The sequence below is a fragment of the Saimiri boliviensis genome, chromosome 14 (genome assembly GCF_048565385.1).
Source record: "Saimiri boliviensis isolate mSaiBol1 chromosome 14, mSaiBol1.pri, whole genome shotgun sequence".
Classification (NCBI taxonomy): Eukaryota; Metazoa; Chordata; class Mammalia; order Primates; family Cebidae; genus Saimiri; species Saimiri boliviensis.
The window spans coordinates 92,527,871-92,554,687 of NC_133462.1; the positions used below are offsets into that span (position 1 = coordinate 92,527,871).

General features: G+C 44.0%; 1 protein-coding gene across 8 annotated transcripts in view; it reads right to left on the reverse strand.

Moving 5' to 3' along the window:
• SMYD3 (SET and MYND domain containing 3) overlaps nt 1-26,817 on the reverse strand; it is a 755,279-nt gene that overhangs the window by 48,103 nt on the left and 680,359 nt on the right. For 6 of the 8 annotated variants that reach the window (XM_039464247.2, XM_074385668.1, XM_074385669.1 and 3 more), the window contains 2 exons: nt 24,044-24,152; nt 504-8,563 (listed from right to left, as the gene is read on the reverse strand). In XM_039464247.2, coding sequence (XP_039320181.1) covers nt 8,462-8,563; nt 24,044-24,152 — 211 coding nt within the window. In that variant the 3' untranslated portion in view covers nt 504-8,461. Of the gene's footprint in view, nt 1-503; nt 8,564-24,043; nt 24,153-26,817 lie in introns of those variants that run through there. The other 2 variants (XR_012513694.1, XM_074385664.1) reach the window with 1 other exon arrangement.

Genomic DNA, 26,817 nt, shown 5'->3' on the forward strand with positions numbered 1-26,817 from the left:
CAATGTTTAAAGTCTACTTAATGAATTCTAGAACGAGAGAATAGAAAAAAGTGAGGCAAGGTATATATTTGAAGAGGTAATTTTTGAGAGATGTCTAGCATCGATGAAAGATTTGAAGCTTCCAATTCAGAAAAATAAAACAAACCCAGAGGAGGTTGGGTTGTAGTGTTCCTCACAACGTAGCTTTGGAGCAAAAAACTAATTTCAGAGCAGATATGTGGCGATTCAGCACATAGAGTCCACAGAATTTACTGATCACACTGGCATTTCTTCATCCAGAAGCAGCTGGCCTGACAGAATGGTGGAATGATAGGACCCACTTACGTCATTAGCTAGGAGACGACCCTATGAGAGTGTGTTCCTATGAAATTTGCTTATGCTCTGAATCAAGTGACATACAAAGCTGTTTCTCTTACAGGCAAAATACACGTTCTAGGAATCAGGCAGGGGGTCGGGGTTGAGAGTGGCCTCTCACAATTACAGTTAATAATGTATTTGCAGAATTTTTGCTTCCTTTCCCTGTAACTTTTGGGTCTGTTGGTTTAAATGTCTTGGTTCTAAGAGAGGAAGGACTCCTCCAAGGAATACAACAATGGTTCATTCCGTTACTATGGAAGTTGAGACTGTCACTTAACTGAGACTAGCCACTATGGGCTCTTCAAGATTCAGAGTCAACAGGTGGAGAAACAGATTACTGTTCTGGCTGGGTTGTTTTCCTCCTATCGAATTGCCGCTGTACAGTGGGGTGAAGGAGAAGCATGCCTGAACCCAGGGGTTCTCTGAAGTACATCTTGGTCATTGCATTATCTAGTTCAACGGAAAATGGAAGCAATTCAAAAAGGCAAGAACACTAAAGACAGACAGTTCAGGAATAAAAACTGAATCACTCTACCAGCTTAAAAACTAAACTAAACTAAACTAAACTAAAACCTTAGCCAAGCAAGGGGCTACTTGAAGACTAAAAGGTCACAGAATTGACAGAAGAAGAATTGCAAAATATAAATCCAACTCATGAACATTTAAAAATTAAGAACCTTATGAGGAAAGTTGGTGATGCTTAACTTTACAACTGGAGTCTGGTTTATCATACTTTTTTTTTTTGAGACAGGGTGTGGCTCTGTGGTCCAGGCTGGAGTGCAGTGGTATGATCTTGGCTCACTGCAACCTTTGCCTCCTTGGCTCAAGTGATCCTTGGGCCTCAGACATTCTGAGTAGCTGGGACTACAGGTGTGTGCCACCATACTCAGCTCATTTTTGTATTTTTTATAGAGACAGAGTTTCACCATGCTGCCCAGGTTGGTCTTGAACACCTAGGCTCAAGAGCTCCTCCCAAAGTGCATCAGGCACCATGCCTGGCCTAGGGTAGAGTTCTTAATGTTTTTGAAAGTGCTATCCAAAGGAACTCAGGGCAAAAAACTAAAGCAAAATCAAAAAACAAATGACAAACTGGTAGACTAAATAACACAGATAAGTGAAATCTCTCTAATATACAAGAACTAAAGGTCAATGGGGAAAAAAAGACTAAAAAATCTGAGAGAAAAATAAACAAAAGCCACATAAAGATTATTCACAAAAATATAGACATAAGGAAAATAAACTGTCAACAAAGTAAACAGAAAATCTACAGAATGGGAGAAAATATTGGCAGACTGTGCATCTGAAAAACGTCGAATATCCAGCATCAATAAGGAACTTAAAAGTTATAAGAAAAAGGACTGCAAAGGACATTCACAGACACTTTTTTAAAGAAGACACACATGTGGCCGACAATCACAGGAAAGAAAGATCAGCAGCACTAATAATTAGAGAAATGCAAATCAAAACCGCAATGAGATACTTCTCACACCAGTCAGAATGGCTATTACTAAAAAGAAAAAAAAAAAAACAGATAATGGAGAGGTTGTAGAGAAAAAAGAATACTTACACACTGTTGTGGGAACATCAATTAGTTCAACAACTGTGGAAGACAGCATGGTGATCCCTCAAAGACTTAAAAACAAATACCATTTGACCGAGCAAATATACTCAGTATATGCCCAAAGGAATATAAATTGTTCTACCATAAAGACATATGCATGCATATGTTCACTGCAGCACGATTCACAATAACAAAGACATGGAATCAACCTAACTGCCCCATCAGTGGAAGACTGGATAAAGAAAATGTGGTACATATACAATATGGAATACTATGCAGCCATCAAAAAGAATGGGATCATGTCCTTTGCAGGAACATGGATGGAGCTGGGGGCTATTATCTTGAGCAGACTAATGCAGGAACAGAAAACCAAATACCGTATGTTCTCACTTGTAAGTGGGAGCTAAATGATGAAAACCCACGGACACGCAGAGATGAACAACACACACGGAATTATCAGAGGGTGGAGACTGGAAGGAGGGGAGGATCAGGATAAATAACTAATGGGTACTAGGCTTAATATTAATACCTAGGTGATGACAATCTCTACAGCAATCCCCTATGGCACAAATTTACCTATATAACAAGCCTGCACATGCACCCTGAACTTCAAAGTTAAATTTTATACAGATAGATAGATAGATAGACACTCAGCAAGGTATGATGACTCATGCCTGCAATCCTAGCAGTTTAGGAGGCCGAGGTAGTAGGATAACTTGAAGTCAGGAGTTCAAGGCCAGCCTGGTCAACAGAGGGAGACCACCCTATCTTCTATTTAAAAAATAAAAAAGATTAAAAAGGAAAAGACACTGAACTTCACTAATTAGAAAGTGCGGATTAAAATTACATTGAGGGTCGGGCACAGTGGCTCACACTTGTAATCCCAGAACTTTGAGAGTCCAAGGGGGGAGGATTGCTTGAGGCAAGGAGTTTCAGACCAGCCTGGGCAACACAGTGTCACTCTGTTTCTAACAAAAACCAACACACAAAAAATTAGTTGGGTATGGTGGCATGCACCTGTAGTCCCAGCTACTCAGGAGGCTGAGGTAGGAGGACAATTTCAGCCCCGGAGAATGAGGCTGCAGTGAGCTACGATCACATCACTGCACTCCATCCTGAGTGACAGGGCAAGACCCTGTCTCCAAAAACAACCAACTAACCCCAAAAGTAGGCCCGGCATGGTGGCTCATGCTTGTAATCCCAGCACTTTGGGAGGCTGAGGCAAGTGGATCACTTGAGGTCATGAGTTCGAGACCAGCCTGGTCAACATGGTAAAACGCTGTCTCTACTAAAAATAATAAAAAAAAAACCCCTCAACCCACAAATTAAAAAAACCTAGCCAGGTGTGGTGCCACATGCCTGTAATTCCAGCTACTCAGGAGGCTGAGGCACCAGAATTGCTTGAGGCTGGGAGGTGGAGGTGGCCGTGAGCTGAGATCACAGCCCTGCACTCCAGCCAGGGCAACAGAGCAAGACTGTCTCAAAAAACAAACAAAACCAACTCAGATGCCATTTCTTACCTATGACCTTAGCAAAAAATTCAGAAGCCGGACAACGCCCTGTGTTGACAGGCTGAGGGGAAACAGGTAATGTCACACAGCCCTCTGGAGGTGAGTCCGACAATGCCCCGTAAAACAACACGTGCTGACCCTTGGACTCAGCAAGGCCTCTTGCAGAACATTACCCTGAAGATACATTTCCAGCAATGTGAAAAGACAGATGCCTAAGGTTATTCTTTACGGCATTATTTAAGATAACAAAATATAACATATTAATATATATTACACCTTTGTATTGAGAGATGCCAATATAAACTGATGGGAAAACCCTAAAATTGAATTCAAATAGAAACAAACTTAGATATTAAATTGAATATGTAATCGTACTGAAAATAAGAGTTCAAGTAACTTTTAAACATGGTATTCTGACTATAACATTTTTTGTCTAAGATAAAAACGCTAGAAAGGATTCTTAAATTTCACTTAGTAGCTTCGTGTTGGTCATGTTGCCGTGTAATCATTTCACAACTATTTTTATGTATAAGAGAAGCACAAATACGGAAGGAGAAAGATGAGGAACCACCCCAGATGTCAGATTTTACTTGTGTCAAGTGCTTTAAACTGACTGCACCAGGGACTACACTATAGCCAGGCCGTGGTGTAGTCCAGCCCGTGGTGTAGTCCAGGCCATGGTGTAGTTCATGGTGCAGTCAGTTCAAAGGACTTTACAAATGGATGGTATCAATGTGGATTCATGATCTTTTTTTTTTTTTGAGACAGAGTTTCGCTTTTGTTACCCAGGCTGGAGTGCAATGGCGCGATCTCGGCTCACCGCAACCTCCGCCTCCTGGGTTCAGGCAATTCTCCTGCCTCAGCCTCCTGAGTAGCTGGGATTACAGGCACGCGCCACCATGCCCAGCTAATTTTTGTATTTTTAGTAGAGACGGGGTTTCACCAGGTTGACCGGGATGGTCTCGATCTCTCGACCTCGTGATCCACCCGCCTCGGCCTCCCAAAGTGCTGGGATTACAGGCTTGAGCCACCGCGCCTGGCTAGGATTCATGATCTTAAAAAGGCCCAGGTTAGGAGTAACCAGGTGAGGGCTTCTAAGTATCATTCCTTACTAAAAGAAATGAGATCAGTGGGGAGGTCTTCGCAGTGACTGAGCAGTGCGGTGCTGGGGCCCACGAAGGGGCTGGGAAACAGGGCTGACATTCAGCAAAGTGCTTCCAGAGATGAACAGATAGAATTGTTTTCCTCAGTAAAGGAGAAGAGCGAATTAATGACTGAGTTTCCGGGATGAAGAAGGGAAGGACCATGACAGCACTGAGCTGAACAGGAAACGGGGAGCGCTGGTTTTTTACATGTTTTCAATCGATTTTGAATATGTTGACTTTGAGCCAACAGCTTTCAGATGCTTACAAACCTCCACAAGTTAAAGGAGTATCCCAATTTGCGGGTGATGTTTCTGGTCCTTCTCCTCAACCAGTTTCTTACATACCTCAGGGACAGAGAGGGCTCCAGTAGCTTCCTGATGCTTCTGCCAGTGACTGCCTGTCATGGGGATTACCTGATGCTCCACAGACGATTCCAGAACCGTCTACCTGCGGGATCCCTGTGGACTACTCTTAAGTGAACATCAATTCCCAACTGGGCCAGAAAAGCATTTTCAAGACCTAACTCGGGGCGGGCCCCCACGTATGGAATTCCTCTTTCAACCCTGCAGCGAAGGCTGGCTGAGGCCTCTGTGGTCTGCGGCCGTCCGGCTTCACCAGGCTCCGGCTGCCTAGAGCAGGCATGTCCTCAGCATCCATTCTGAGCAGGCTGCCTGGGCGGCCGTCCTCCCCTGCGCTCCTGGCATTCATGTGGCATGGCTGTAAATTATGCCCAGCGTGTTCATTTCAGTTTAAATGTGTTCTCATCCCCGAGGAGCAACTAATGGCATCAAGTTACTGATGTGAAAAAAGCCTGCCGCTACAATGACTGTGGATTAATGAAATCGCAGTCCTGGCGGCTGGGGTGGCAATAAATCGTCAGCCACTGGTGACACGCATTTTAAATTATGTTCTCCGTCCCCTTCCCACTTCTCCAAAATTATTTGGCTGTAAAGTTGTTTGGTAAATGTTTACCTTGCTTAAATGTTTGCTTTCCATTAAAAGTTGGTGCAGGCAGGGCCCCTTGCTCTTAGAAAACTGGAAGCGGGCTGAGAGGGATTTAAAAGCCCATCATGCTTTCTCTAGGAGGTGTGAAGGCAAATCTCTTAATCCAGGATCATCACTGACTGATAAATTTCATTCAGAAAATTTGGCAAACACAAGGTTCTTTCAGTGAACTCTGCTCATCTGGCATGTAACTTACTATCCTTACTTTTTGTCATGACTTTTTACTGAATGCATTTAAAATGAAGAACCAATACAATTCCCAGCAGTGTTTTTGAAAGGTAGCGAGTGTATTTCTCATTTCATGAAGGGCCCAGGGAATCCACAGAGGCCACAGGAAGTCTGAGACTCTTTGATCCTAAAAGCAAATTGTTCATATATATGGCTGGTCCTCTGTATCTGCAGGTTCCATATCTGTGGATTCAACTAGTATTGGGTCAAAACTATTAAGAAAAAAACTGTATTTGTACTAAACAGGTACAAACTTTTTCATTATTCCTTAAATACAGTGTAGCAACTACTCACATGGCATTTACATTTTTTTAGGCATTACAAGCAATCCAGAGATGATTTGAAGAACACGGGAGAAGGCACGCGGGTTATATGCAAATACAATGCCGTTTTCCATCAGGGACTTGAGCACCGTCAATTTTGGTACCCAGGAGGTCCTGGAGCCAATCCCCCATGGGTACCAAGGGAAAACTTTGTATATTTTTCTAGAAAAAAGGTCTGTAGATTCATAAAATTCACTAAGTGTTCTATAACACCAAAAAAAAATCCAGGGTAACTACGATGGACTGCATAGATGGCTACAGCTGCTTCCCTTCCAGGTACCCACGCTCCTGCAATGGCAATGGTGCTCTGTAGTCTGTCCTAATGAGGAGCCGGGACCCACCCCTTGATTCTGCAGTGGCCTTGAGATTGGCTGTGGTCCACGGGATACCAGCAGAGTTGAAAAGGTACTTGCACACTGGGCACACTGGGACTTGCCTCCTTACAGTTCCCAGAACTGCTGCCACGTGAACACGGCGGGGCTGACTGACGGGCTGCAGGGCTGACTGACGGGCTGCAGGGCTCACTCACCCCCATTGCACAGCTGACCTTCTTACCAGCAACTATACACAGCGAGCGAGCCCACGGAGACCAGCACACCTAGGCCAAACCACAACTGCACACCTCAAATTGCTGAATTACAGACCTAAAATAACCTTAAAAAAGGTTGCTTTGAGCCACTAAGTTTTGGGGTAGTTTGTTACGCAGTAAAAGCTAACAGATACAAATACCAGACCAGACAGTGTCCATTTTGAAGATGGGGGTGCGTCTTATTCAGTCTTTGTATCCCCTTTCCCTAAAAACACAGTAACCATTCAATATGTACTTGTTGAACTGCGTAGAAATGGCTCCTTGAACAAGCCTGCAATTAAACCCTTTTCTCAAAGCTACTTGGTAAATCAGGAGGGATTCCAGAGCACCCAGGAGTCCAATTCCACAGTTTTATAAAACGGGCTTCAAAATACCTACCTTGCCATGCTATTGTGGTTGTTAAAGATGCTGTGTGCTTTAGAGATGTCCTTGATATGTAAGAGACGGCAGCTCAAGCAGAAGCAAGGATGACAAAAGGCTTCGGAACTCATCAGCATGCAGGACAGCATTTTTTTTTTTTTTTTTTTTTTTTAACATCAAAGTCATCACCAGGTGTGTAGCCTAACAGGACTCCAGTTACAAGTCATCAGTTTTCTTCACTGCAAACGTAAGGCTGGTTCTTTCGGGCTCAATCAGATATCTCTGTGCCATTCTAACAGTGCCTGGTCAGAGGACTTGAGACTCCCTCCGTGAAAGACGGGGAGGGCTCCTGCTGCTCTGGATTCTGCTCCCACCCATCTCCTCGCCTGTGAAATAAAGCGTGGGTGATGGCACGCTCTCTACTAGGCCTAATTTCAGCTCCAGGAATCCAAGGGCTTCCGTTACTACCAGAGTCTCATCTAGGCATGAGGGGCCGCATTGCTCACAGGATCACTGAGATATAAAAGAATTCACATTTTGAGAGGTGGAAAAGAGAAGGGTTTCTGTGTCTAAAGCAGAAAGGCAGGAAAAAAAAAAAAGGCTGAAGAATCAGGAAACAATAAAGAGGAAAAAGCAAGCAAGCCTGATTTGAGCTGCGGTGCGAGAACCCTGCTGACTGCAGGACAACCGAGCTTCACGCCACGCACACCACACTCACGCAGAACCACAGATTTGGGTCATTACAGAAACAAATTTCAAGGAAAAAAACGACATACACAAAGATTTACCCAAAGAGCTGTGAGACAGCTGAAAAGCTGGTTTTGGCATTAAGACTTCCTATCCTTTCCTAGTAATACCTAAAACGGCTTCTTCCTAGGATTTAGGATAAAACTTCTTGTGTTGGAGACGCATTTGGAAGTAATAACACACACAAACATCACTTATCACAAAGAGCAAAAGATGATATCTCAAAATTCTGCTTCTTGCCAAAATGGACATTAAGTTTTTGCTTGGAAGCAAATGTGAAAATAGCAATTTTTATCTAATATATCCAAAGAGAAAGTTATTACTTATTTTTTCATGCTTTTAGTAGGATTTCCTATCTTGAATGTTGGTATTTTAAACATTAAAGTTGCCAGTAAGCAAGTAAGACAATTACCAGGCAGCATCTTCACCCAAATTTTTTGAATTTATTATAATCATGCTTCTCTACAACTAATGATTCTTGTGATCTGCAAATCATGTCTGCCTTTATTTACCTACACAAACACAGAAGAGAATTTTCAATAGGAGAGGTTCACACAGCAAACAAAATACAAAGTGTGTGACCTCAATAAGGCATTCAACAAAGCCACAAGCCACCTTTCCCTCTGACGGGTCCCTTAGGATGCTCTGATGTTGGCGTCACATTCTTCTAAAAGCAGAATCAAATCTTCAATCAGGCTGTGTTCTCTGCCATGAGTCACTCTCATAATATCAAAAGCCTACGGAGAAAGGACAGAAGAGAGATTAGACCAAAAATAGGTGGGCTCAGGCCATTCCCCATCTTTCCCCATGATGCTGGGGGCCTGGTGAGTTCCACAGGTTGACAGGGTGAACAGGCTCACAGCACAGTAGTTCTCCCAACTACAGAGTCAAGTGGCAAGGGTGATTTCTGAATGTGGTATTTGGAAAGCAGACTCACTTCATGAGTCATGCTGGGGCCCAGTGACAATCACCATTCTTCAAAGACTGTGTCATTCTTCAAAGACACAGGTTTGGTGGGTAGTTACAGGGGTATGAAGAGTTACCAAAATGACTGAGTCATATGAAAGACCTGCTGCCGCCACCTTCAAGTTTTTCTTTATTGGACACTACATTCAACTCTCATCCACAGGCACTGTGATTATTATACACACGCATTCTGGCATTTTCCCATGTCGTATGCCACTGTAGCATTCGTAGTTGACAGTCCTCTCCTTCAGTGTCCGTATTTAGCCCATTACTAAATCTTGTCAATTCTATCTCCAAAATTATTTCTGAAATCTGTGTGGGCGTATGGTTACTTCAATGATAGAGTACAATGGAAGCAAGGCGACTGACTTCCAAGACTAGGTCAAAAAGCCCTCTGTGTTGCTTTTTAGTCAGCATGTTTGCTGCTAGAACCAAGAGACTCCATGGTGTAAGGAAGCCCAAGCCACGCAGACAGAGGCTGTGTATGGGGAGCTCTGTGGCTGGCAGTCTTGGCTGAATTTGTCTTTCAAGTCATTCTAGCCAAGGCACCAGACACGTACATAAATAAACCTTCAGATGATTCCAGCACCCCGCTGCATGAAACAGCAGACATTGTAGAAAAGAAGAAAGCCATTCTTATGCTGTGTCCAAATTCCTGACCCACAGAATCTGTGCAGTAATTTCACTGTTTACTCCATTAAGTTTTGGGATGGTTATGGAACAACGAACAACCAGAGTACTCTCAAAAACATTTTTGTAATAAATCAGAGATAAGCAATAGCACCCTGCACTGCCCAAACGTGGGGCGAGGTGCCCTGGGGAGAAGGGAAGGACACCAGAACCACCGTATTTGATGTAATCGTGCCCAGGAGACTCATAAAGCTATGACTCTCTGGTGGCTTTTATGCACCCGAAGTTCCTGGCAGTGGCATTGAGGCCCTCAGCCTGAGCTGCACAGTAGTGTCAACCAGGGAGCTTCAAAAGAGACACCCAGGCCCAGACCCTACACATGCACAGCTGAAGCCTGCTCTCTGGGAATGAGGTCTAGGTCCCAAGAGATTCCAACACGTCCTCAGGGTTGAAAACAACTGATATAGCAAACTCCCAACCAACAGCACTAACTATCAGTATTGATTGTTAATTTATAGTCAGCATAATGACCATTTTAATGGTCGTATATAATGAGTTCCATCATGTTTATAAGACCATTATTTACTAGGCTACTCCTGGAAATTTAGATCACTTCCAATTGTTGACTGTGATGTGATACAGATCTTCCAGAATCTATTTTTTGCCTTTCTTGGATATTTGCTTAATTAGGGGTGGAATTCTTGAGTATGAACACCTTGACCACCACAGAGATTTCAGGCGTTGGTGGTCATGGAGTGAGACACCTGCATTTTGCTGTGATACATGCAGCAAAACCTTCAGTTCCACACTGGAAAGAAGCTGAAGCTCCAGAAACAAAGCGCTTCATCCTCTGCTTCTGGCTCTTTCTTCACCTCTTTCATGTTCCCTTCAGGCTGGAAGGAAAACAGGCAGACAGGAGGAGCCTAGATTTGCTGCTCAGAGAGGGGGGCGGCGGGCAGCACCTCAGACCCCGGCCTCTCAGCCTGGAGGACAGCTCTGTTCCGAAAGTGCAGTTGTGACCCTGTGCTTGCAGTCTGGCCCCGCACCCCGTGACACCTCAGCTGCAAAGCGCAGAAGGTGTCTGCAGCTGAGACGCCGGCACTGGCGGTGGGGTGGGGATCCACTTCCTATTAACTCGGCCAGCAAGTCCCCAGGCAGGGAGCTGTCCCGGAGCGCAGGGGAGGAGCTGGGAGCAGCCCAGCTCCATGAGATTCCTCTGGGCAGAAGATGAAAAACAAGTGTCTGATGTCACTCAGGGAGCACACGTCTCGTGTTTTATTCTCTTTTCTCTGCACGGCCCTGGCTCCTCCGCTGCTATGGGCATCCTAAGGCCCGAGGCAGAGACCTGCATGGCAGCGCGACTGCAGAGAGAGCAGCTTTCTCCGATCAGAGAGCCTTCGTCGGAAATTCTCTTACTTGAAAGTCCTCTTAGATCTTCTCTTCCCTTTTACTCAACAGAGCCAGATGTGCTTGATCCGGCAGAGGAAGATGAATGGGGCAGAATCACTGCCTGGAAAGACCTTTGAAGAGAGGCACATAACCCTCCATCCTGAAGAAGGCCAGGTCTAACCCGCTGAGCCTCGCCTCCCTCTCTGCCCTCACAGAGACCCTAGGCTTGGCGAGGGCCTGGCGTGCTCAGAACTTCCAGACCAGCCTGTTTTTTGCCCTCCTGGTAACATTCTCCAGGTTCCCCATCTGAAGAATGATCTGTGCTTCTTTCTGACCTGACTCAGAGGCTAAATGACAGAGCCATCTTATCCTCACTCCAGCAATGTCAGATTCATCAGGATGTTTCTGAACATACGACAGACTCCATCTTCCTTCCGGGCTCTTTCCAGTTCCAGTGGTATCTCTTGCTTCGTCCTCTTTTGCAGCTTTAAGAATAACACCAACTCCTCAAGGGCCAAAGTTAATTGCCACTGACCCAGTGTATTCTTGTTCTTGGGAGGGGCAGACCTGCCCATCATACAGCAGGGTAACCACTTCCAGTTCTTCAGCTACTCTGGAAGCAGAGCCACAGCCAGGAAGGGGGAGCTGCCTGGCCTTCCCCGAGCTTCACATCCACATCTCCCAGCCTGCTTCCTTCCAGAAGAATCATCCAGTCACAATAACACTCATGTTATGGAAGGAAGTGCTTCCTAAGGTTGCCTGGCCTGAGAGACTGAGAATGACCCCCCAGCTCTCAGGACTCAGCCCAGGGTGCCCATTCCATAACTGCATCATGCAGCCTCCCCTGCAAACAGACCGCAGTGACCAGGGAGAGGAAGCAGAGGGTCTCTGGGACATGGCTGTTGAGACACCCAGAGGTGACACAGGTGCCTTCCTGGCCAAGATGCTGCTGGCCTTGTACCGCATTCTCTTACTTGATGGTGAATGCACCACTGGCAGCAAAGGGGGGTGAAGGCAACCCTCAGGAATGTGTGTGCAGAGGCTGAGGTACTCAGCTTAGAGGATCTTGTCCGTAGGGTGGCTAGAAGTAGAGAAGAAATGGGTACAGGAAGGGGCAGAGAACTAATCTGAAGCGACTGGAAAAAAACCATTTTTCTAGAAAGATTTGATTAACAAGTAAACACTGTACTTCTCTTTGAGTGATGGGCAGATGTAGATGAGAAAGGGGGAGAAAGAAAGAGCAGAAGGAAGTAGGATTCAGTAACGTGCGAAATACGTTCGTGACCGTGTGTGCGGGTGTGCGCGTGGAGGAACGGCATGACCCGGTTCAGCAGGAAGCTGCAATTCAGACCTGGTGATGGAGGACATATGGTCCTTGTCTTGAACATCACCTGGGCCTCCAGGTGAGCTGGGACAAACCGTCCTCCACGATGTAGGAAGAGGCCCCGTGCGGCCCGAGGCACAGCCCTATGGCACAGCAGGAAGATGAGGAGGGCTTCTCTCACAGTACCACCTCCCAGAAAGTCACAGTACATTTCTGAGAAAGCCGAGCAATTGTTTCAAGTAGCTCTGTGTCTCCCTTCTCCTAACCCTCCCCTCTGTCCACACGTGCATGTCAGAGAGGACGATTTTGGTTTAATTTCCTGCAGCAGCATATAAAAGACTAAGGACATATAAAATCGGAGCAGGCTTTGTTGGGAAAAGCTTATCTCTTTCCATTAAATTTTATTTTTTTAATAGCAGCATTTAAAAAGAGCCTGCACATAATCTTTCACAGAGCATGCATGTGAGGTCTCCAAGGAGGGTGCCTGCTGCACCCACATTCTGACTCCAAATGTCACCTGAGAAACAGCAGCATAGGTTGTCTGCCACATGATAGGCATACTGTTAACTCAGTAATGAAGGAAGGGTCCCCAGAACTGATTTCAATCTCATCACATCTGTTCTTAAGTAACTTTAGAATTGTGGTCATATATTTTAAAAATGAATTAAATCATAATTTAAAGTTGGAAACAATATACCTTTCCTATTAATTTTAATATGAATACATTAAGCTTATCAAGGATTGCAAACAGTTTCTTACGAGCCTAAGGAGTCCAGAAGTAACTTCCCAAGTGTGATTTAAGTATGATTGTAAAATCGAGGGAAAAGAAACGTATGCACGATAAGAACCCCTGGATTCAAATCACAACAGGAAAAAAAAAAAGCCAATATTCTTACTCTGCCCATCTCAGAATGAAAGAAAAGCAGAGGGTGGGCATGAGGAGGAAGGTGGTCTGGGGCATTCAAAGAGGAAATGCGAGCAGCAAGACGTACAACACATTCAGCAGCTCCGGAGGCACAAAAAGCCCTTTGCAAGGGCAGCGGAAAATTCCAAAGGCTTTGAAGACCCACTTCGGCTCAGCAGCGCCCCTGGGGACCACACTTGACACCACACCTTGGATAACCCTCCAAGTGTATATTCCACTGGAGGAATCTGTCCTCTTGGGAGGCAGAATTTCCTTAAAGATAACATCTACCCATTCATTCACTCAATAATGTCTGAGCAGCTGTGATGAATAAAACTTGGCCCCTGCCCTGGGAGAAGCTCTGGCATAGGCGGACAGAATGTAAATACCGGATCATTACAGTGGAACAGTGAGTGTTAAACAGAGAGGCAAAGTGCTGGGGCGCCCAGAGGAGGGAGGAACCGGGTGGTCCACGGGAACTCAGGAGGGTTTCAGATGTGGTGAGCTCAGGTCTGTGCTTTCTAGTGCTGGTAACCATTCCAGAAAAAGCATTGCTGTTGTGTCACTGTTTAATCAATCAATCAATATTTATTGAGACCTGAAAGACCCCGAGGAAGTTATGTTTCCTCAGCTGAATAATAAGACTGAACAAGATAAATTCTGCTTTTCTTTTTGAGATGGAGTCTCATTCTGTCATCCAGGCTGGAGTGCAGTGACGCAATCTCAACTCACTGCAACCTCCACCTCCTGGGTTCAAGTGATTCTCCCACCTCAGCCTCCTGAGGAGTAGCTGGAAGTACAGGCATGCACCACCATGCCCAGCTAATTTTTGTATTTTTAGGAGAGATGGGGTTTCATTCACCATATTGGCCAGGCTGGTCTTGAACTCCTGACCTTGTGATTCACCCACCTCGGCCTCCCAAAGTGCTGGGATTACAGGCGTGAGCCACCACGCCTGGCCCTGGACAAGATAAATTCTAAGGGCAACCCAAGTCCCAATGTGTCGTACAATGTGCCATGCCAGACACAGAGCTAGAAGGTATAGATTTAATTTTGTTTACAAATATTGTTACTGATTTCTAATTTAATTCCACTGTGGTCAGATAATTTACTTTATATTAACTTGAATCTTTTTATGTTTACTGAGATCTGTTTTGTGGCATAAAGACAGTCTCTTTTGGTATTATAGTTACTTTAAAAAGTGCATTCTGTTTTATTGGATAAAGTGTTTTCTAAATGTCAGATTAGGTTGATGGTATCCTTGCTGAGTTTCTGTCTAGTTGTGAGTTCTGATGGCCCAGCTGTGCTAGCTGATTTGTTCATTTCTTTCAGTTCTATCAGTTTTTGTTTCCCATATTTTGCAACTGTGTTGTTTGGTGCATACATATTTAGTCCTGCTGTATCTTTTTGGTAGACTAACCTTTTTTTCATTATACAATGTCCCTCTGTGTCTCTCACAAAATTTTCTTTGCTCTGAAGTCTACTTTACTTAATGATCATATAGCTACTCCAGCTTTCTTCTGATTGTATTTTTATAATATATCTTTATCCATCCTTCTGTTTTCAACCTATTTGTATCATTCAATTTAAAGAGAATTCTTACAGAGAACATATGTTTGGGCCATTTGCTAAAAATCTGTTCTACTAATCACTTTTAATTGGTGTATTTAGGCCATTTAAATCTTTTACATAGACTACATACATAATTTACAATGTTATTATTAATATAGTAGGGCTTAAATCTGCCATTTAATTTTTTGTTTGTTCTCTTTTTGCTCTTTCTGTTTGTATCTTTTTCTTGCATTCCTGTGGGTTACATAAACTATTTTTAGATTTTCATTCTCTAGTGCTTTTGAGTATATTATTTTATACAGTTTTTTAAGTGGTTGCTCCAGATTTTATTACATATTACACACACAGACACACACACACAGACACACACACACACACACACACACACACACACACACAGAGGTATAACTTGTATATACTATACATATATTGTATATGTATAGTATATGTATACTATACATATGCATATATACGCATATGTGTATAACCATGTATCTGTATAACTTATCACACTTTACTAGTGTCATCATTTTACCAGTTCAACTCAAGTGTAGAAATCTTATTTCCCTTTACATTTTTACCCTCCCCTACTCCCCGATTTCAAAGACAATTGCATTAAATATTTCCACTGCATACATTTGGAATCATATCAGATAGTGTTATAATTTTTGCTTCAACTATCACACAATCTAGAAAACTCAAGGGGAGAAGGAAACAGCATTTTACTTACCCGTATTTTTGCTGACCATATTCTTTCTTCTTTCCTGATGCTCCAAGATCCTTCTTTTATCATTTTCTTTCTGTTTAGAGAACTTCTTTAGCTGTTCTTTTACAGTAAGTCTGCTAGTGGTAAGTTCTTTTAGTTTTCCATCACCTGAAAATATCTTCATTTCTTCTTCATTCCTGAAGGATACTTTTGCTGGACAAGATAAATTCTCAGGACAACTCAAGTTTTGGGGTTAAGAGTTCTTTTCTTTTAGTACTTGAAAAAATATGCTACTTTCATCTGGTTTCTGATGAGAAAAATCACTGTCATTCAAATTGCTTTTCCCCTCAGGTAAGTTGCCATTTTTCTCTTGCTGCTTTCAGGACTTTTTTTTTTTTTTTTTGTCTTTAGTTTTTGGAAGTTTGAGTATGATCCACAGTCTGGGTGTGAACTGTTCTAGGTTTATACTGTTTGGGGTTTGCTTAGCTTCTTGAATCTACAGGTTTATGGCTCCTGCCAAATTGGGAAGTTTTCCACTATTAATTCTTTCTTAAACAATAATTATATTGTGGTAAAGTACACAAAACACTATAAAGTTAATTTTAACTATTTTTAACTGTTCAGTATCATTAAGTACATTCACACTGTTGTGCAACCATTACTACTATCCATATAGCCATAACTTTTCCGTCATCCGGAACTGAAACTGTGTACCCATTCAACAGTAACTTCCCATTCCCTCCTCCCTTCAAGCCCTAGTAACTGCTGTTCTACCTTCTGTCTCTAAGTGACTATTCTAGGTACTTCATATAAGTGGAATACAATATTTGTTCTTCTCTACCAGGCTTATTTCACTTTGCATAATACCTTCAAGATTCATTTATGTGTAGCATGCGTCTTAATTGTATTCCTATTTAAGGCTGAATAATATTCTATTGTATGCACATATCCCATTCTACAGGCTGCCTTTTTTATTCTGCTAATGGTGTCCTTTGATGCACAGAAGTATTTAATTTTGGTGAAGTCCGATTTGTTTATATTTTCTTTTGTTGCCTGCATCTTTGGTATCGTACCCTAGAAATCATCATTATATCCAGTGTCATGAGGATTTTTCCTAGCAGAAGCTTTTGCTCTTATGGTTCGGTCTTCGATCCGTTCTGAGTTGTTTTATATGGTCTTGGGGTAGGGGTCCAACTTTATTCTTTTGGAGGTGGATATGCAGTTTCCCTAACATTATTTGTTGAAGATACTGTCCTTTTTCCGTTGAGTGATCTTGGCATCCGTGTTGAAAATCATTTGACCACACATGCAAGGGTTTATTTCTGGGATCTTTATTCTATTCCATTGGTCTATATGTCCATCTATGCCAGTATCACTCTGTTTTGACTACTGTAGCTTTCTTGTAAAAATCACAAGCATTCCTATACACCAGTAACAGACTTAAAGAGAGCCAAATCAAGAACGAACTGCCATTCACAATTGCTACAAAGAGAATAAAATACCTAGGGATACAACTAACAAGGAACGTAAAGGACCTCTTCAAGGAGAACTACAAGCCATTGCTCAAGGAAATAAGAGAGGACACAGACAGATGGAGAAACATTCCATGTTCATGGTTAGGAAGAATCAACATCGTGAAAATGGCCATACTGCCCAAAGTAATTTACAGATTCAACACTATTCCCATCAAGCCACCAATGACCTTCTTCACAGAACTGGAAAAAAACACCTTAAACTTCACATGGAACCAAAAGAGAGCCCGCATAGCCAAGTCAATTCTAAGCAAAAAGAACAAAGCGGGAGGCATCACACTACCGGACTTCAAACTATACTACAAGGCCACAGTAATCAAAACAACATGGTACTGGTACCAAAACAGAGATAATAGACCAATGGAACAGAACAGAGGCCTCAGAGGAAACATAAAGTATCTACAACCATCCGATCTTCAACAAACCTGACAAAAACAAGCAATGGGGAAAGGATTCCCTGTTTAACAAATGGTGTTGGGAAAACTGGCTAGCCATGTGCAGAAAGCAGAAACAGGAGCCCTTCCTGACACCTTACAACAAAATTAACTCCAGATGGATTAAAGACTTCAACATCAGACCTAACACCATAAAAATCCTAGAAGAAAATCTAGGCAAAACCATTCAGGACACAGGCGTAGGCAAGGACTTCATGACCAAAACGCCAAAAGCAATGGCAACAAAAGCCAAAACAGACAAATGGGACCTAATCAAACTCCACAGCTTCTGCACGGCAAAAGAAACAGTCAGTAGAGTGAATCGGCAACCAACAGAATGGGAAAAAATTTTTGCAGTCTACCCATCTGACAAGGGGCTGATATCCAAACTTTACAAAGAACTAAAACAGATCTACAAGAAAAAAAACAAACAAGCCCATTCAAAAGTGGACGAAGGATATGAACAGACACTTTGCAAAAGAAGACATACAGGAGGCCAACAAACATATGAAAAAAGGCTCTTGTACATTTTAAAATCAAGAACTGTTTCCAAGACTGTTTTTGGCTATTGGGGATTCCTTGAGGGTCCATATACATTTCAAGATTTCTTGATTTCTTCTTCATTCCTGAAGGAGAAATTTTCTATTTCTTCCACAAAAAAGTAATTGGAATTTTGATAGAGATTGTGTTGAATCTAAAGATCATCTTGGGTAATACGGACATCTTAATAATTCTAAGTCTTCTAACCCATGAACATGAGATGTCATTCTCCTTATTTATCCCTTCTTCAGGGAGAATAACTGAGTATGTTATTTGGTTTTATGTTGTTGCAAATGGCATTATTCTCTTAAATTTGTTTCTGAACCATTCATTTTTAGTGTTTAGAAATACAATTGATTTTTGTGTATTGATTTGTATCCTGCTACCTTGCTTAATCCACTTATTAGTTCTAACATTTTTTGGTGTGTGTGTAATCTTTAGTATTTTCTTCATATGAGATTATGTCATTTGTATATACAGATAATTTTACTTCTTCCTTTCCAAGTTGGATGCCTCCACCATTATCTCTTCAGGGAATTTTTCCACCTCATACTCTTTTTCTTCTCTTTCTGGGACTCCAACATCTGATCTTCTGTTATCGATCCATAGGTTCCCTGGGCGCTGTTCAATTTTGCTTTTTCTTCAGTATTTCTTTCTGTTTTTCAGGTTGGGTAGTTTCAATTGTCTTATCTTCACATTCACCGATTCATTCCTCTGCTTCCTCCATTCTGTTGTGGACGTCCCTTCTGTTTATTTTATATTAATCAGTTCTTAAATTTCTATTTGTGTCTTCTTCATGGCTTCTACTTCTTTAGTGAGATTTTCTATTTTTTCCATTTATTTTGAGGGTGTTTTTAATTCCTTGATGAAGCATTTTTCTAGTGGCTGCTTTAAAATCTGTCAGATAATTCTAACATCTCTGTTGTCTTGGAATTGGAATCTACTGATTGCCTTTATTTTCATTAAGATTGAGATATTTCTGGTTCTTGGCATAAAGAGTGAGTTTTAACTGAAGCACAGACATTGAGTATTCTGCTATGAGACCCTCAGTTTTACCTCAGCCTGCGTTAGCTGGCTTTCTCTGACATCACTCCAACAGGAGAATGAAGTGATGACACCCTGTTACTGCAAGGTGGAGGTACAAAGTCAGGTTTCCTATTTGGCTCCTTGTTACTGCTGAACTTACACTTCCTGGTAGGTAATTTCTGCTGAGTTCCCGTAACATGGCTTAATCACGATGTTTGCATTTTATGCATTGTTTTCTTTCTTATCTTTTCCTTTTGGTTCAAAAACATGCCCTTGGAACTGTTATTCTCTATCTGGAAGTCGGCAGGAACCATTTGTAAGTATTAGAGCCAGGGGCTTCCAAACAGCTCTGTGAAGGTGTTAGCGGCAGTTGGGGAACATCATCTCTGCATGCCGTCGCCTTCTCCCTTTTCCCCCCCTCCCACCTCCCCATATGGTAAAGCAGGATATTAACTGTTTAGAGAAGGGCTTTTTAACCTACATATCATGGAGATTTGGTCCATGGAAAGGCTTCAAGGAGTTGCTATGTATGTGTATGTAGCATTTCGCTGGATAGTCAGTGGCCCTTATCAGATTCCTAAATAAGGACACCACGAAAGAGGTTAAGAATCACTGCAGCAGATTAAGAAATGGGAACAACAGAAGTGCTTGCTGTACATCAGCCGTCGCTGAGGCAGCAGCACAAGGAGCAGTGTCTAGGGCTTGCGGCCCTGCACTCTGTTTAGATGCAGAAAAACTACAAAGATGCTCAAGATATAAAATACTTCAATAAAATTAAATGAGAAGGGAAAAATTATACAAAACGTTTACATACAGATTCTTAAAAAAATGGATCCCAAAGGGAAAGAAGTCTAAGTTTTACAACCAGCCTTTTGCTAACAAAGCAGCTACAGCAGGGCCGGGGTGAGGGAGCAGGCAGCATGGAGAGTTCACAGGAAAAACCAGCTCTCACTGACAAGACAGCCCAGATGGGTTGTCACTGAGGTCCAAGAAGTCCAATTGTAGCAAACAAAATCCTTCTAAGGAATAAATGGAAAGAAATAAAAGTAGATTAGAGACAGGAGAAAGCAGGAGGAGGCTGTGAAGGGACCCAGGACTGTCCTGTGGCAGCAATCACAAGAACTTCCGCTGAGCCCCTTAGAAGCGGGAGACTAAACCCAATCAGAGCTGGGCTAAGTGGATTCCCTTCCCGGAGGCGGCTGGAGCCTAAATGAATCTTAACAAATGTCTGTTTCTGAAGCTCCTCTGATTTCTATTCAAACTCAGTCTTCAAAAACCTTATTCAAGTGATTTCATTCCATTATTTTCAGGGTTTCTCAGACGAAAAAGAGCATCCTGGGGTGCCTGTCTGAAGAGAAAATCAGTTTTACATGGCAAAGAGTGTAGCCTCCATTTTCCCTCTCCAGGTTACCCGAGTCCTGAGAAAGCTCAGGAAACAAAGACTTTCTGCAGAAGAAACTGACCTGCTTATAGACTCGCAGGTCACGTGAGTTTTCCTAGGGATGGATACATTCCGGCCGTCCCTCTGCTAGCAAATACTCAGCAAAGGTTATGAGAAGATCTGGTTCCTTAACCGTAAACAGCTAAACAACAGGGCCAGGGTGAGGCTTTTAGAGTATCCAGTAAAACAAATCCACCCATTCAAGAATGTATTTAACAGAACTTGCTGTGTGGGAGGCACGGGTGTCTATGTCAGGCGGCACCAGAAAATATAAAAGGAATGTCAGGTCCCTTGAGGAATTCCCACTCACCTTGGGGAAGCAAAGCACTGCTGGGAGCAGTCATGTAACGTAATTGTTCAACAGAGGGACCACCGTGTGATCCCACACTACAAACACAGGTGCTCAACAGGCCAGCTGGAGGGAGGGCGCTCAGGACAAGGGCTCCTATACAACAATCTTTCATAGCTTCAAAATGCCTGTGATGAGCAAGCACACTCACACACTGCCTCATTTTCTCCTCAAAACAACTCTGTGGGATAGAGATCAGCTTCCTTTTACAAATAAAATTATACTCAGAGAGAGGTCAGGAGATCAAGACCACCCTGGCCAACATGGTGAAACTCCGTCTCTATTAAAAATACAAAAATTAGCTGGGTGTGGTGGTGCACACCTGCAGTCCCAGATACTCAGGAGGCTGAGGCAGGAGAATTGCTTGAACCCAGGAGGCAGACGTTGCAGTGAACCGAGATTGTGCCACTGTACTCTAGCCTGGTGACAGAGCAAGACTCTGTCTCAAAACGTGCGCACACACACACACACACAAAACAAACAAACAAAAACTAGTAAACGGTGGGACTGGAACCTGAACGTACTGATGCTGAACCCCAGTGCTCTTTCTGTGCCTCTGCCCGGAGTACATGTTTGCTCCTTGGTTGATAATCAGACATTGGCAAGGGACTCAATGACGTATGCAGAGATAAACAGGAAGTTTGGGTAAGACCACGATTTAACCCCAGGCCTCATGACAGATAATCTGATGTGGTTCCCAGAATACCTTTCATTTGGCATCTATCAAGGTCCATGCTTGAGCTTCACCTTGGTACCAAGAACAGGAAATGCTAACATGATTACCCAGTGAAGCTTCTGAGACAGGTGATGCAACTGCGTAAGAAGGGCATGAGGGATGTAAAAGGGCAGTAAGAGGGTCATCAGAAGGGCTGGTGATGGTCAGTACCATCAGCCCGGGACACATTATCCTGAAAACCCAGAGAGAGGTGGTGTCTGTCTGGGTTTGTTGGGGCTTGTCCTTACAGCTGAGGATATTAGATGTCTCCTTCAGGATTTCTGCAGGTAGTGGCAATGACTAAAGCTTCACATAAAGAAAAGCAGCAATCGAAATCTCTCCCCCAGATTTTCCCCCGAGTGGGCATCAGGGGTCTGGGTAGATCATCGTAAGGGATTTCTACACACAGATCTGCTGGAGAGCCTCACCTACTTAACCGGACCAGTCTAGAGGAAAACAGAGCCTTGGACTCCAGCCTGGATTTAATGACTTATTCACATGTCTCTCTCCTCCATTAAATTGTACGGACCATACTGAATCTTTTTTTTTTTTTTCTGGAGTGCAATGGTGCAATCTCGGTTCACCGTAACCTCTGCCTCCTGGGTTCAAGTGAGTCTCCTGCCTCAGCCTCCTGAGTAGCTGGGATTTCAGGCACCTGTTATCATGCTTGGCTAATTTTTGAATTTTTGTAGAGATGGGGTTTCACCATGTTGGCCAGACCAGTCTTGAACTCCTGACCTCAGGTGGTCCACCTGCCTTGGCCTCCCAAAGTGCTGGGATTATAGGCATGAGCCAATGTGCCCAGCCTGAGACTTATTCAAAATAACAGAAGCAATTAATCACTGTGTTGAACTGAATTGAACAAACACACCTGGCTCTGCCTCTGTATGACTTCAGGTGAGTTCTTCCATGTCTCCAAACCTGAGCGCCTTCATTTTCCAAATAGGAACGAAAACACCACCCCCACTGACCTCATACCGCCGTCATCTGTCATGAGGACTAAATATGATCGCGTACGCATGAGCAGTACTCAGAGTTTCTAGTCCCATGTAAACACAAGGTCGAGTCTGACCACTCATGGACATCTCCTTGCAGGTAGCCCTGTGCTGGGTGTATCGTACATTAAGAAATTTCCTCTACATCATTTGTCTGTCAAGACTTCCACACATAGACCCCTAATAAGCATTTTCTGTACCTAGTTGATTTGACTGGCTGACAAGCAGCAGCAAGATCAGAAAAGGAACGTTCTTCCTGAGACTGCAAGAGACGGAGGTGTTCTTCCATAAGTCTGGGTAAACATGTCAGACACAATAAAAAGAAGAGGAATAGCTGAGTGCCTTCAGGAACTCCTAATGTTACTCTTATTCGCCATACACTGACTTTTAGAGATCAAGTAAAGGCAGTATGGTTAGCATGCAGCGAAAATGAGCTCTAGGGACTCTTATTTTTGAGAATCCCTTAGGCATTTGCCATTTCTCTTAGGTTCATGTGGGTGGCTGTCAATGTCATGGGATCAGCAGCCCCTGGACGTGCGCTGAGCAACCCTGAAGCAGGCCCATTCTTCCACTGTGACCCTCCCGCACACAGAACACCGTGGCCCAGAGGAGACTGTCAAAGTGTGAAGTGCTTCCTGCGAAACCCCACACGCCAGGTCTCCGTATGACCCGCCAGGTGAGCATGTGAGCTCTCCTTTGGAAGGGCCACGGACTAGGTGAGGGGAAGCTCTGCTGAGGTGGGAAGGCCAGACAGCCCTGGGTTCCTCTGGGCAGAGACTCCCTAAGAGCATGGAACTAAGCGTCATGTTCAACAAGGCGTTCCATCCCTAAACCACTCTCCTCCCGTTTAGTTTCTCGACACTTACTGCCAGACCTTCCCTTCCTCCCTCCGCCTTCCCACGATATGAATACTTCCTAAGTTGCAGATCCCTTGCAGGGCGCTGAGCTGGTTACAAAGAGAACCAGGAAGACCTCACCCCCTGCTGAGGCAGGGGTGGGGTGGTCATCAGGCATGCCTACTGCAATGTGCCACGTGCTCTGCTGGCAGGGTGGGCAATGAGCTGTAGGGGTGGGAGGAGAAAACAACACTGGAGTTGGGCCTTGAAGGTTCAGTGCAGTTCTGCCAAGCCCGGGGGCTTGTGGTGGGGCGAGCATGGAAGGCAGAGGAAAGAGCCCTGTGAAGGCTGAGGAAGGAGAAGTTCAGGGTCACAGTGCGTACTGGTGAGCAGCACTGATCCCCGGGGCTGGGGAGGGAGAGGGGAAGGGATGGGAGAAGAGGCTGCAGATGGTCAGGTGCCTGCCATGCCGGGAATACGGGCTGTGCTCCGTGGGCAATGGGACGGAGGCACACACTAGGCCAGCGTGTTCCATGCGGAGCGGGCGCAGGGGCAGTGGTGCTCTGAGGCTGGTTTTGCACCAGGTTACAAGAGGGATTGTTACTATTAATTTCACAAGAAGGTTGATTTTACAGTGAAAATCAGTCACGGCGGGCACGTGCGCATCACAGAAATAGGCAAACGTCACGAAGCAGGTTTCTTCGAGCGTGGTTGTTAAACATTTACGAGCACTCATTGGGCATATGTGTGTATGCGTGCACACCTATGTAGAGTTGCTAAAAAATCACAAAGGGGCCCAGCAACCGCCAGGAAAAAAAGGATACCAGGCAGAACTACCCGTGATCTTGGCACACTCACCAGTCTCAGGTTCTTCATCGCTTGGGGAAACATGCCTTGATGTAACTGCAGTTTGCCAACTTTCATTACTTGAACGCCTCTGACGGGATGGCTGCCTGGGAAAAAAATCCTGGAAGAAACCAAAGGGCAAACAGTGTCAGCGGCTCTCACCTCTGCAGTCCGCATTTCCTCAGGAGACTACGGGGTGGGAGCAAACACCAGCTGTGAATGTTACTGAGCTACTGAAAGGGAATTAGCTTCACAATCCAGGAGAATGCAGTACTGAGGGGAACGACCCGTCTTCAGCTCCTCAGAATGCTTTCTGTGTTAGGGGAAAAAAATGATAGGAATAGAAGGTCTCTCTCATAAACACTGCAGAAGAGAAACAAAAGTTTGGAGCTCTGCGTTGATACTTGGGAGGAGAGCGGCGGGGAGAACAGTGCTAACTTATCCTCCAAGCTCTTCATGAAGCGTTCGCGCTAGGACGGCCCTGGAGCACACGACTGCCTCTCAATATGTAACTGCGGAATAAATAAAGTTTTCATGATCCCCCTTTCAACTGCAAAGCCCTTTGACCGAATCTCAGCTGCAGAGTTCATCATGTACACCTTTCTTATAAGCACTTGTGTATTTATTGATCATCTACTGGATCACAATGCTTTTTATTCAGGCACCCATCTGTGTTCTCTATGACATCTGACATGTAGGAGGGGCTCAGTCCATACTGGACTCCTTTCATCTACAGCAGGACAGAATATGGTGCTATGGTGGACCAAAGAAAGAGGACGTGCACACCCTGGCTCTGGGCTTTCAGACTCTGTGATGAGCTTCATTACTTTAGTGCAACAAGAATTCACCATACTGGATTTAACCAAGTATGTGCAGTTTCGCCTCTTCTGGCCTCAATGCTTTCTACCCTTTCCTCTTAGAGAATACTGAGCTCCTGCTGCATACGCAGAATTGTCTCTGGGGGAAATGCCTATACACACATACACACATACATATATATCCTCCCATATATATATACACACACATACACACACACACACACACACACACATACATATATATCCTCCCATATATATATACACACACATACACACACACACACACACATACATATATATCCTCCCATATATACACACACACACACACACACACACATACATATATACCCCCACACATATACATACATACTCCCCCACATACATACATATCCTCCCATATATATATATACACACACACATACACACACATACATATACATATATACCCCCACACATATACATACATACCCCCCCCCACATATATATATACCCACACACACACCCACGCACAACACACACAAAACCACAGTTTAAATGAGCGCTTCAGGCCAGGTGTTAACAGCTCACACCTGCAGTCCAAGAACTTTGGAGGATGAGGCAGGCGGCCTGCTTGAGCTCAGGAGTTTGAGATCAGCCTGGGAAACACGGCAAAACCCTGTCTCTACAAAAAACACAAAAATTAGCCAGGCGTAGTGACGCATGCCTACGGTCCCAGCTACCTAGGGCACTGAGGTGGGAGGTTAGGCTGCAGTTTCACACCACTGCACTCCACCCTGAGTGACAGAGTAAGACCCGGTCTCAAATAAAAAAGAAAAAGAAAAAGAAGAGAGCTTTTTCCTTAAGTCTGGATCATCCCATTAGACACAAACATTCCTACAGGAGTTAAAACAGTATTATACAATGGGGCATGATTTAGTGCCCAAATAAGACATAACTTAGTATAAGTTAGAAGGTCAGTTCAAGTGTGTTGAACTGAACTGAGAAAATGAGACAGGTTGTCGTAGGTGACTGACAGCTGGACTGGGGAAGGCTTGGCTGGGTAGGAGAAGGGAGCATCCAAACTGTCAGCGGGCCTGAGCAACGGCGCGCTCTAAATGCTGCTTCCCCAGGGACAGAGGGGCCTGCCCACAGATACCAGTGAGAGGATCCTGGAATCCATCACTTCGGCAGGGCTTGCCATGAGCCAGGCACTGTTCCAACTGCTTCTCATCTTTGAGCCTGCAGAACCCACGTCCCAGCTCTTTTATGTAACAGTGATGAGGCAGACAGGTATGTCCTCAGACAAGTGTGCACGTGTCTGCACACCATTCCCTCTCCCTGAATCTTAACTCTTCCCCCCGCCGAAATGTGATATAGAAACATTTTGTTTTCATTTATGCTCTTAAAAAAGTAGAGACCAGTGCCTGGAAGGGAAGTATTAAACCAGTAGAAGTTTGGCCAAGCCTCTCTGAAAAAGCTGGAAAGGGAGCTGGAGGGGGAAGAACAGAGGAGGCACCTGGGGCCTGGACTTGTCTTCATCTCAAGTCTGCCAAGGGCTCAATCACTTCACCTCTCGCCCCTTGCAAAATGAACACCATTATCTATTTGTGTAGAAATGACTTTAACATCCCCAGACAAAAGACTTAAGTGCAGGACACCATTATCAGAGGGTAATTGCCCTGGACACTTCCCTTGAAAAGCACACCTGGATTTGAGATATTATATTATTGCCATGAATGTGGCATAATTAAATTTAAAGGCCAAAAAGTAATTTCACACTAATAATCACCCCACTAAGTGGATGTCTGTCATGCCAGTTGCAGAAGGAAAAAAAATCCTCAGTTCGACGATGGCAGAGAAGGTGGCACGCCATCATGCCCTGACAGGTGCCTGCCCCAGTCGCTCAGATGTTTCAACATGAAGTAAAGCTTCTTAAGGAAAGCATGGGGAAGATCTGTACATGGGAGACTTCCAAATAAATATGTACAG